This window comes from Equus caballus, chromosome 7 (assembly GCF_041296265.1).
Source record: "Equus caballus isolate H_3958 breed thoroughbred chromosome 7, TB-T2T, whole genome shotgun sequence".
Lineage (NCBI taxonomy): Eukaryota > Metazoa > Chordata > Mammalia > Perissodactyla > Equidae > Equus > Equus caballus.
The window spans coordinates 7,347,862-7,361,137 of record NC_091690.1 but is presented as its reverse complement, the minus strand read 5'-3'; the positions used below and the strand labels follow the sequence as shown (position 1 = coordinate 7,361,137).

General features: G+C 37.2%; 1 protein-coding gene across 2 annotated transcripts in view; it reads right to left on the bottom strand.

Annotated features, from left to right (window-relative positions):
* The window catches only part of CEP57 (centrosomal protein 57), a 40,834-nt gene that overhangs the window by 25,289 nt on the left and 2,269 nt on the right, over window positions 1–13,276 (bottom strand). For both annotated transcript variants that reach the window (XM_001497796.7, XM_005611527.4), the window contains exon 2: window positions 7,555–7,711. In XM_001497796.7, coding sequence (XP_001497846.3) covers window positions 7,555–7,711 — 157 coding nt within the window. The remainder of the gene's footprint in view (window positions 1–7,554; window positions 7,712–13,276) is intronic.

Here is a 13,276-nt window from a genome sequence, read left to right as displayed (position 1 = left end):
ATGAGTAGTGTGTAGGTCCATGCCTGGGATCCAGACACGTGAAATGAGGGTCACCAAGCAGAGCGCGTGAACTTAACCACTACACCACTAAGCCAGCCCCTAGATTTAAAATTTTTTTTTTTAAAGATTTTACTTTTTTCCTTTTTCTCCCCAAAGCCCCCCAGTACACAGTTGTATATTCTTCGTTGTGGGTCCTTCTAGTTGTGGTATGTGGGATGCCGCCTCAGCGTGGTTTGATGAGCAGTGCCATGACCGCGCCCAGGATTCGAACCAACGAAACACTGGGCCACCAGCAGCAGAGTGCGCAAACCCAACCACTCGGCCATGGGGCCAGCCCCCTAGATTTAAAATTTTTAATCCTTCATATTACCCACAATGTTCCTGAGCATACACGATCAAAATTAAATACATTTTGGTTAGTTGATTATGGGAGTGTAAAATGTCTCTGGTAAACGTAGAGTCAAAAGGAGACAATGAGTCTTCCTTAAACTTTACTTTCATCCCTGAAATATGAGCTCCTGGTGGGGAAGAGACAACCTATTACTCATAATTGAAACTCCAATGCTAAGCACTGTGTGTGGCACATAGTTGGCACTCAGATGTCTGACTAAACACATACCTAAGAAAGTCTCCATGAGTATTAAGTTAAAACATCAATTAGAAGACAACTGGCAGACAATTCTCTTTTCCTAGCAAAATTAAACTTCATCTTACTAATTCATCCTCTGCGTAACAGTCAGTGGTTCCCTAACTTTACCGCGTTTCTGTACTACATGGGGAGATTTCAAAAGTCCCAATGCCCAGGGAACATCCCATGCCAAAAAAGTAAAAATCAAAAAGTCAAAAACAATATTTGGAATGAAAGGCAGGGGAAAAAAATCCAAGAAGATCCTGAGGTGATTCTAATCTGCAAAGTTTGGAAACTTTCTAGTGACATCGAGAAGCACTACAAGAATGGAAGACTCCCTATGTAGTTCCCAAACCCAGTCTGTCATTCATTCAAAAGATGTATTTGGGATAAAGTAAGCCTAGGAGATCTCCATACTAACTCATTAATAACAAAGTTGGGTCTATTTGTTGTTTGGAATATTTCTGTTGTTAAAATATCAGCACAGGCTTGTGGCAGATTAAGGAAGAAAAAAAACAGATCACTAGTAAACATCTTCAATTTTGCAAGTATTGTTTTGTCTTGGTCATTCCTTACCCTTCTGAATAACCATTCGTACTTTTTTAGCTCAGTGTTTAGACAGTGGTATTTTCCAGAACTCTTTTCTCCCTCTATTGTCTCTGGAGAAGCCCCTCCACGCTCATAGAGCATCACCCACTACTGCATCCCTGATAATCCTGAGTTCACTATTGCAGAGTTCTCTTTTACATTTCACTTTTATCTTCATTTGCTTACAATTAATCTCTACTTAACTCATCATCTCAAATACAATATAGTCAAAATTACATTAATCATCTTTCCTGGAAATGCCCTATTTTCCCTTTAATCTATCTTAATCACACCATCATTCATCCACACTAGAAACCCTGGATTCAAAGATTTCTCCATCTTCTTCTTTGCTCACATCAAAATATGAATAAATCTCTCTTTAACCAGTCTACTGTTCTCTGTTCCATCCGGCACTGCTTCAGTTTAGACTAATTTCTGACCTAAACTTCAGTCCAACAAACATTTATAGAACACATACGATTTGTAAGGCACTCTGCAAGGTGAAGGTGGGAATATAAAGATAATTAAGACAGTCCTTGGCCTCAAGGAGCTATCATCTAGATTCTAAAACAGAAGCTACTATCCACTCTCTTCCTACACTTGGTGAAAAATATTTACATGAACAAGACACTACTCTAGATGTATTCATATCCTTTATTACACTGGTTCTCAAAGTGTGGGGCATGAGCCCATGGGAAGACAGGGTTCATGAGACCTTTCCCAGGGTCTGAGATCAATACTATTTTCATACTACTATGAAGACTTTATTTGCTCTTTTCACTCCATTGATATGTGCGATGACAATGTAAAAGAAATGTTGGGTAAAACTGCTAATTTTAGCACAAATCAAGGCAGTGGTGCTAAACTATAACTTTGGGCATTGTACTCTTCACTGCCATAACACTCCCAGTAAGGAAACACAAAGCCACTTGATTGTTGTCCTTGATGAAGCCGTAAAAATCATTAAATCTCAAACCTTGAGTTCACATCTATTTAACATCGTGTGACATAATGGGAAGGACACATCCATAAAGTACATACCAAAAGGCAATGGTCTTGATGAAAAGCACTTCTACAAATGTTTAAATTGTGAGCTGAACTATTTCCTTCAAAGAAACATCATCTTTTTGGAAAGAATTTTTGATAATCCGTGGTCACTGAGACCGAGGTATTTAGCAGTCATTTTCTTGAAAATGAATGATGTAAGTCGGTCACTTCAAAGATATGATGGTAGTTGTTGCCAATGATAATATTCAAGTGAAGACCAGAATTCTAAAAAAATGTTAATCTGTGCTGTGAGCTTTATAGCTTTTCTTCTACTGAGATCAGTGATAACAAATGGAATTTTTAAATATTGTATTATGAAATACGTCAAATTTTGAAAGCATGTATAAGTCAATACAATAAAAATCATGCATGGGTAAAAGCCATTCAAAGTTCAAACAGACAAGTGGATTTCAATGTAACAGTATGCAAAAGAAAAGTTTACACAGCAGGCCTGAACCTTGGCTAACCTCTGAAAACTTGGCTTTTGGGATATTCCCTTTGTTGTTACTAATTGATAAGGTTGTTTTGTATGCCTAGGGCACAGAATCCTGCTACACAAGTCTGCCTAGATTGTTTGTGTAAAAAATGTGTTTTATGGTGAATACTGTGACTTGTTCTGCAGGCACAAAGTGTTTGTGTGGGCAGCTATGAATAAAATCCCTAGACTCTGAGTTTTAACTGGGCTTTGCTGGACAGAAACACTGCATATATGGAGGAAGCAGTGTGTTTCTGTGTGACCTCTATGAGGGAGAACTTTGGAAGCCTGTATCTGGATTTCTCCATATTCCACTGTAATGAACTATAGGGGTAACTGCAACTGCTTCTGAATCTTGAGAGTCCTAGTTAATCTCCAACCATGTAGGTGGTCTTGAGGTCTCTGGGTATGAAAAATTCACTGATGTTTGCAGATTCCACGTTGTGACTAAATTTTAAGAAATTACCATTTGCCAGGTTTTAGAGTAGTATCTAAGAAGAATATCCACAAATTGTTGAAAAGGCTATTAAAATACTTCTTTTCCAATTACCTATCTGTGTAGGCCCAGATTTTTTTCACAAACTTCAGTCAAAACAACTTATCACCACAAACAGAATGCAAAAGTAGATATGAGACTCATGCTATCTTCTATTAAGCCAGATATAACATATTTATAAAGCGTAAAACAATGTCAGCCTCTGTAGTATCTTTTTTTAGTTTGGAAAAGAATTATTCTTCATTAAAATATTTATGTAAACATGTAATGGGGTTTTTACGGTTTCCTCGACCAAAACATTTCAGAACCAATGCTTCAGAAGACCAGATGGGCAGTAAATTGTTATCAATACCTAACACAATAGCAATAACTTGACTCCTTCTCCCACTAGTCACAATAATGCTGAGCTTCCCAACAGGTGTGCCACAAATTTGTAAAAGATATGCCAAGACGTTTTCTCTCTCAGCTCTTAGGAGGGCCAAGAGCGGCCTGGGACAGTAAAAGACCATAGACGAGTAGCTACCAATCCCATCAGTTTATCTCAGTGTGCTGTACATATACCATTTCATTTTCCACACATATATGATATGGGAAAGGTTAGAAAGCACTGGCCCAGTAGAACCGCCTTATTGTTAGTTATTTTTCTTCAAATGTCCAAGCCATTCTTGACATTACCATCACTTGAAATGTACTGAACAATGACATGAGCAATGGGTTATACTGAAGGTCTTTCAAACAATATTAGTTATCATTTTTTTAAAGCGTTCTAAAGACAATACATTTTTTGAAGGCAGCAATAATTTCAAATTTCTTGCTCACTTTTCTAACTAAAGTTCAAAATGAATATGAAAATGAGAATTAAAGAGATACAGTTTAATCATCTCTTTCTTTGGAATTAATTAAACTATATTTTCAAGGTGATTATCAGATAGCAAAGTGCAACGGTAATCTCTCAATGAAAATATATTAAACTATAACTGAACTAAAGAAGAATAGCAAGACTTTTTTCCCCCTAAAGTAATTGTGAGAAGAAAGCATTTACTATGTGTAAAAAGAAAAAAAATAATCATATCATATCATAGGGAGCAACTATTCAAAATAAGACTTCATTCATCCAATAAATATTTGAGGGTCCACTGAACAAATAAGGGGAAAAGTGGAAAGAGAAAACGTTTTGATACTGAATATGTTAAAGCAATCATCTTTGAGATGTTTATTCATCTGTAAATTTTGAATATACCTACCTTATACAATTTTTCTGTGAAGACTAAATTAAATGTATCTGCTTTATCTGGAATGCTACTGCACTTCATTCTTCTTTTTAGCTGTAGATACTAGTATCTACTACTAATCACTAGTATTACGGTAATTATATTTACTAACAATGCTCTAGATAAAAGAAGTCATATTTTAGCCACATTTAGGTTAAATATACATTTGTAAATGAAGTTAGGAATCTTTTTGTTTCAACTTGGAAATGCACTGCAAAAATCTTAAAAATTAATCTCAGAATGACACTGTTTTATAAATTGTGGACTGATTATACAGTAAAATACTAAATAGATAATAATATCCTATTGTAAGTTACCAATGTAAACGCTAGCCAAGGGGGCTTCAAAGTGTTTGCTGAAATAAATATAACCAAAAGTCTGGTTACTCAACTTGCTAACTAGAAACCTCTTATTTATAAGACACTGTGTCTCAAGGATGATTATGGTAAAGAAAATGCTAATTAATTTAATAGTTAATAAAAATAAGTAATAAAGTGCTACTCATCAGAATCAGTAGTTAAAGACTTCAGCAATTTAGAAAAATAAAAGTTGCATAACATTCAAATAACATACGTTAAAAAAAGCACAAAATAACTGAAGCCCACAGTGGAGTAAAAATCAGTTAAGTTTCAGTAATAATTCCTTTTTATTAAAAAAGCAAGCACAAAATAAAATAATCATGCAACAGAGTTCTAGTAGGAACCAATGTCTAAGAATTAGATATCAATCCTTCCACTACAATATTATGTCTTGTTCTAATGTTTACATCTACATAAAGAAACTGAAAAGCAAATTATTAAAGAAGAAAAATTAAATGGAGCAGATTTATTCACAAAGCAGAGAGTCAGCAAATGTTTAGCCCAGCGTGTTAGCAATAAAGCTAAATTCTGCGTGTGTGTCACTAGTGGCTTTAAGGAATATGAGAGAAGGGAAATAAAAAGACAGAGGAAAAGTCAACAAGAGAAAAAATAATATGTAAGACTGTAAATAAACTTATTTTATCCCTTCAGAGCATGGTGTTGTGAACTGTATAAGCAATGCCTCAGCATAACCATTATGATCCATTATACTTTTCAAGTGTTTTTTGGTCTCAATCCAGTGATATTCACCTTCAGTATGGTATAGATAGACACAGAAACCAGCCCCCCCACCTTTCTCTGACAAAAAAATTGAAGGCTATGAGGTATGAATAAAGGATCAAGAGATTTCAGAGATGACATCTGAGGGGATAAGGGAGGGGTATGCCTTGGGGAAGCCGCTAGAGAGAAAGACTTCTCAGAAGAAATAATATGTAACCTGGGCTTTAAAAAAAGAGTACAATTCTACAACAGAAAAATTTCAACAAGAGGGTACAGCATGAGGAAACCTTGTAAAGGACATGTCTGGTATAGAAAGCAGAATGGATGCCTCAAGATGCCTAATGTCCTAATCCCAGACCTCTGAATACCTATGTTATGTGGTAAAAAGGACTTTCAGAGATGTGATTAAAGTTATGGACCTTAAGATAAGGAGATTACTCCTGATTATCCGAGTGGGCCCAATCTAAGTAATCCCCTGAGTCCTTAAAAGCAGATAATTTTCTCCAGCTGTGGTTAGAAAGATGCAGCAGGAGAAGTCAGAGGGATGTGAAGCATAAGAGAGACCTGACCCACCATGGCTGTAAGGGACTAGGGAATGCAGCCAGAGACTAGAGAGGAGAAGGAATGCAGACAGACAGCCTTTAAGAAAAAAGACTGGACCTGACTGACAATCAGCAAGACAATGGAACCGCAGTTCTACAACCACAAGGAACTAATCTGGCGGAGAATGGGAACAAGTTCGCAGCAGATACTTTCCCAGACTCTCCAGTAAGGAACACAGCCCACTCAATACCTTGATTTTAGCCTTGTAGGACCCTAAATCGAGGACCCTGCTGAACCAACCCAGATTTCTGACCTACAGAAATTGTGAGATAACGTATTTGTGTTACTTAAAGCTGCTAAGTTTGTGGTGCGAGCCTGTAGTTTAGTGGTCAAGACTCGGCGCTCTCACCACCGTGGCCCAGGTTTGTTTCCAGACAGGGAACCACATCCCCCGTCTGTCAGTTGTCATATCTCGGCAGCTGCGTATTGCTGTGATGCTAAAAGCTATGCCATCGGTACTTCAAATACCAGCAGGGTCACCCACAGTGGACAGGTTTCAGCAGAACTTCCAACTAAGACACATTAGGAAGAAGAACCCAGCCACCCACTTCTGAAAAAACTGGCCATGAAAATCCTAAGAACAGCAGTGGAGCATTGTCTGATAGAGCACTGAAAGATGAGACAATGGTGCAAAAAGACTGGGCAGGGTTCCGCTCTACACAGGGTCACTAGGAGTTGGAATCGACTCGATGACACTAACAACAAAAGTTTGTGGTAGTTTATTAAGGCAGCAAGAAAACTAATATAGATGGCAAGTTCCAGGAACAAATTTATTTCAAAGTATAAAAAGTAAAGAATGTGTGCATAAGAAAGAATCGGAGAGAGGTTAGGGATGAAGCTGGAGGGCAGGGAGTGCAGGTTACGAAAAATCTGAGACTTTTGTTATGTAAGCCATGGAGAGGTACTGAAACTTTTTTAAAGCAGGAAAGATGACTGATAACAGCAAATGGGAAAAATGTTGTTAAATGGGGATGAGAGGGAGACCAGAGGCAGGGAGGTTGGTTAGCAGTGTATTACAATTATCTGTGTAATAGATGACAAGAGCCTGAATGAAAGCAATGAGAATGAAGAGACAGAAAAAGTAACTTTTTGGGATATTTCAGAAGCAAAAACACAAGTCTTGGTTCCTGACTGATACTGGAGATGAGAGAACAGATGACTCCAAGTATTATAGCCATTATAATTTGGTGGATGATGATGTTTAACAATCAAAGAACACAAGAAAGGCATTATATTTTGACGAAGTTAAAAAAAAGGAAGGAGGAAGTACTCTCCTGCTCTAATTTTAAAATAAATGGAAGACACAATTAAGAGTTTTTAGGCAGTGAGTAAACACAAAGAGCACCTATTTTGTTAGGCTCTGTTACCTCTGCTGTTGCTTTCCGGATAGGCAAGTGTCGGCTTATTTGGGGAGCGTCGTAGATCACTATTAAGGAAAGGCTTGTCAGGTGGATATACTACATATGAAGATGAGGAATGGCGAACCATACTTCCATTAGACCTTGATGGGTCGGCTAAGATGTTCTGAAAAACAATAATACAGAAATTACCTTTCAAAAGTTAAACTGCAAATAGCATGGAAATAGATACATGAATGTTCACGATCAAGGACTAGACTGTCCACAAGTTGCACTGATAAGAGACAACAGAAAAAATAGACTCCACTGACCATACACGACAGAATTCAATCATTACTTTAAAAGCATAAAACTTTTAAAGTGCTTCGTATTTGTCCAAACACAGCCATATGCCAGACAATATAAAAAAGAAGTAATGTTCTCACAACATGAATACAAATGTTGCAAAAAATACTCAAATATGGTACTCACAATGAATATACTGTATTTTAAAAATATGTACTGTAAAATATACATTTAGGAAAGTAAATACTGTCTTTTTACAGTATCAGAAACTGCTATAAAATGACTGAATTAATCTATCCCCAATCAACTAAATGCTTCCTGAATATTTATCAAGTCTCCAAAACTCCGTGGTAGACAGAAAAACAGGCACAGTCCTTGCCTCAAAGAATTTACACTTGGGGGAGGAAAAAGGGAAACAGAAAACATTAAAGCTTATCAAACACATAAACACAAAACTTTATTTCCACACATATGCCATTCTGTCATGAATGGGATTTAGTACAATTTGAGATTATGTTCCACACGATAATTTTCAGCGCAGGGGACTATTCATTTTATGAGGCAACTGTGATACCAAAATTGGATAAGAACAATATAAGAAAGAAATATTACAGGCCATTATTTCTTCATAAACAAATTTTAAAAATTCTAAACCAAAAATTTAGCAAACCATACTCAACTATATAGAAAGGAGAAAAGAGTATGATCAAGGTAGGGTCATTCCAGGAATGTAAGACTAGGTGAACACCAGAATAGCTTGTAATGCAATCCATTCCATTAAAGTGAAAATCCTTATGATCATCAACTAATGAAAAACAACCATTCAATAAAATTCAGTATCTAGCCACTATTAAAGAACTATTTTCTGGGGGCTGGCCCCATGGCCGAGTGGTTAAGTTCACGCGCTCCGCTTCAGCGGCCTGGGGTTTTGCTGGTTCAGATCCTGGATGGGGACATGGCACTGCTCATCAGGCTACACTGAGGTGGTGTCACACATGCTACAACTAGAAAGACCCACAACTAAAAAGACCCACAACTAAAGTATACAACTATGTACTGGGGGGATTTGGGGAGAAAAAGCAGAAAAAAAAAAAAAGACTTGGCAACAGTTGTTAGCTTAGGTGCCAATCTTTAAAACAAAAAAACAACACAAAACTATTTTCTTATGGTAATAAGAAAATTTACAAAAACACATGGCAACATATTTAATGATGTAGAATTTAAAACACTCCTTTTAAATTCAGAAACGAGGCAAAGATATCTACAAGAAAACCTTTATTCAATGTCACGCGGCATTTCTTAGCCTGCACATTAAGATAATGAAAAGAAATAACAGATGTTAAGCTAGAAAAGAATCCAAACTTCACAGATTATGATCATCTAAGTAGAAAAAAAACAAAGAATCTTCAATTAATTGGAGTTTAGGATGGTTGCTGAGTAACATTAATACGCAAGAATCAATAATAATTCTATATTCCAGTTAGAAAATGCAATTTACAAAAACATAACAAGTAACTAAAAATAAATTTTACAAATAACATACAAGATCTGAAATTATAAAACTTTACTGAAAAATGTTAAAGTTCCAAAACACTGAAGTAACATAAGTTATTCATATAGAAGGCTAAATATCCTAAAGGCATCAGTTATTCCCAAATTGAACTTGAAATTTCAATCAAAATTCCAATAGCAGATTCTAGAATTTCTACTGAAGAACAGCAAAGGACCAAGAATAGCTAACATTTCTCTCGAGGAACAAGGAAGATAGTTGCCCTCTTAGAGAAATAAAAGGGAGAATCATTAAGACAGTGAATATAGACACACGGAGAGACGAATACAACAATGCAACAGAGGCCCACCCATCACATATAGAGATAAACATACGGACAGAGCTAGAATTACAAACCATTAGGGAAAGGGTGAGTTTTAGCATAATGCTGGAACAACTGTGGATCTTAAGTAAAAATATTAAACTGGATCCCTACCTCATAGCACACAAATTAATTTCAAGCAAGATAAGGACTTGCAAGGCCCTAACTTTAAAATTTGTAGAGAAAAATATAGAAGAACACCATTAAAGCCTCGGCTATATGGAAGAATTTCTCTTTTTTTTGGTGAGGAAGATTGGCCCTGAGCTAACATCTGCTATCAATCTTCCTTTTTTTTTCCCTCCCCAAAGCCCCAGTACATATCCTTGTATATCCTAGTTCTAAGTCATTCTAGTTCTTCCATGTGGGATGCTGCCAAAGCACGGCTTGATGAGCAGTGTGTAGGTCCGTGCCCAGGATCCAAACCAGCAAACCCTGGGCTGCCAAAGTGGAGTGTGTGAACTTAACTACTCGGCCATGGGGCTGGCCCCAGGAAGAATTTCTTAACCAAAAAGCACTAATTACAAAAACGCAAGATTAATACATTTTACTACATTAAAATCACGAACTCCTATTAGTCAAAAGATGATACAGAAAGACAAGCCAGTGAGTATTTAGAATACTCCTAAAAGATGAGGATTAACATCCAGAATACATAAAGACAGACTATATATCAATCGGAAAAGACAAACCAGTTGAAAACAGGCAAAAGACACAAATAGGCATTTCACAGAAGAAAAACACAAAAGGCTAAAGTTTGGGGGGAAAAAAAGCTGCATCTTCACCAATGATCAGGGGACCACAAATGAGAACAAGAGCAGGATAAGGATACCATTTCACACTTGTCTCTAAGCAAAAATTTGAAAGTGAGACAATATCACCTGGTAGAGAGCAAATGGATTAAAGGGGACTGTTGGTGGGAACGCACATTGGTACAATCGCTTTCAAAAACAATTCAGCATTACCAAGTAAAGCCAAAGATGCATGTAACTCGATAACCCAGCAACTTCACTCTCAGGTAGATTCGCCAAACTATTTTCTCTCTCTCCTCTTTTTTGAAAAAATGATGTGTCCCAAGTCACTAAATATAGACCATAACCCACCACTGAGTTGTAACCCACAGCTGAGCCTGCTCTTTGAAACATCACTGCTCAAGAGCTGCTCCTCTCAAACTTTTTGGTCTTGGGACCCCTTTACACTCTTAAAAATTATGGAAGCGCCCCAAAGAGTTTCTACTTATATGGATTGTATCTACTGATGTTTATCATATTAAAAATTAAAACTGAGGAAATTTAAAGATATTTACTAATTTGAAAATAATAAACCCAAGATGGTGCTATAAATATCATTTCTGAGTGAAAAAGAACTGTATCATCCAAAAAAATTAGTGAAAAGAGTGACATTCTCTTAGGTTTTTGCAAATCTCTTTAATTCTTGGCTTAAAAAAAGGGTGCTGGATTCTTGTACTTGCTTCTGCACTCACTCTGTTGGACGTGATGTATATGAAGAAAATCTGGTCTCCCACAAAGCAGTTGGGCAAGGGAGGACATTGTGGAGCCCCTGGGAGGGTCTCAGGGACCCCTAAGGTCTTCAGACCACTCTTTGAGAACTGCTGCTCTAGAGGACTTTTTGCAATGTGGAACACATAGGGAAAATCCCAACAGGATTGTTTATAAAAGCTGGCAACAAACTAACGAACAAACCCTAAAGCCCATCAAGATACTTACTACACAGAAATACAAGAGGCTCTGCTATTTCCGAGTTGTGCAACCTTGAATCTTTCTGTGCTTCACTTTGCTCATTTGAAAATGGAAATACTGATGCCAATCTCTTAAGATTATTGTGAGGATTAAACAAATTAATATAAGAAAAGTATTTAAAACAATGACTGCCAGATAGTACTATAAGAGTTATCTATTATTATAATCTCAAAATGTATGATGGTGTGTGTCTGTGTGTGTGTGAGAGAAGTAGGAAGATGCAAAAAGGGGCATGAAGGTATCCATTTTTATTATTCCCCAAAATAAATCTCTTCTACATTTAATGTTATAAAATCTATGATATATTCATAATTTTTTTTTCATGAGGAAGATTCACCCTGAGCCAACATCTGTTGCCAGTCATCCTCTTTTTTTTGCTTGAGGAAGACCACCCTGAGTAACAACATCTGTGCCACTCTTCCTCTGTTTTGTATGTGGGACACCTCCACAGCATAGCTAGTGAGAGCAGTAGGTCTGCACCCAGGATCCAAACCAGGAACCCCGGGCCACCAAAGCAGAGCATGCAGAACTCTAACCACTCAGCCATGGGGCCGGGCCCCATAAAACATTTTTAAGAGAAATATGGAGCAGGTTGGTTAAAGGGCCTGGCTAAAAAGCAGGGAGAACAATTATGAGATCAGCTTATTAATTAAGTCCAAAGTGACGTAAGAGTGTTGACCATGGTTACTGGGAAAATAAAAAAGAACTGACAGGAAAGACATTCTTCTCTTTTAACACTGTGCTGCCTGTACTTCTCTTTGATATCATTACGCCCAATCACTCGTGTTTCCCTGCTGCTTTCCACTGGTGAACTGACACACAGCAATCACTCAATAAATGTTACCTGCTGTTGTTACTCTTCTTGTTGCTGTTTCAGAGAAACAGCTAAAAGAACAACCAAATGTATCACCTACTTCCATGTTGTTCACATTTGAGATTTGCATGGTGCTCTTTCCTCAAGACTGTGTTATTTGTGAATCTACCTGTTAAAAATCCTTGCCTGGTAAAAGCATCTTTATGTACCACAGCTAGCTCCAGGCTGGCTTTATCAATGTTGAAGGCATATTAATTGTTAATGTTCACAACACTGAAATCTGAATATGATAGCCTCCTGAGCTCATGCTGTAGATTTTAAAGGGTCTTTTTGTATCGTGTTATTTTATGATCAGCTGTTTGTTAAACTAAGGTGCTTTTTTAAATTCTGCTGGAAATGCCAGCCTAATCCTGACAGGACAGTTAAAGTGTCTAAGCAGGGCCGCTTCTCATACACTGATAAGCAAAACTGAGTCATTTTTTTGTTTTGAGACATAATGACTTCCAAATTAGATATTCTGATGTAGCAGGTCAAATTAATTAAGGCTGTTATACTTTGGTTTGTAAAGGGTCCTAGATATTCTCAGTGTAGCCTTGATACTTAGAATCCACTTAAAGCTGTGTTTAGCATAGAAAAATATATGCTTTCTTATTAAACACTCCACTGAATTTCTGTGCAGGCTACCTTAAGGACTAAGGGTTGACCACACCTCATTACCGCTGCTCAGCTAGAGGGGGAAGAGTGCAACTCATTTCAACATCTATGAGTATTCCTTGATCAGCCTCCGAGTGCTACATTTTGAGCACAGTGAAAAGCCCTCTTCTCTCAATTAAGTTAAATTAATGACAACTCCTATGCAGATAATCTCATCCATCTACTTACTGATCCTTCTTCCTAACAGTCTAACAGTGCCTCTTTTATCTTCCCTTTTACTGACCTAATTCCTAAATGAACTCCAATTGCTTCATTCCTTCCCTGTCCTTAATCTTCCCCGACCTCTCTGC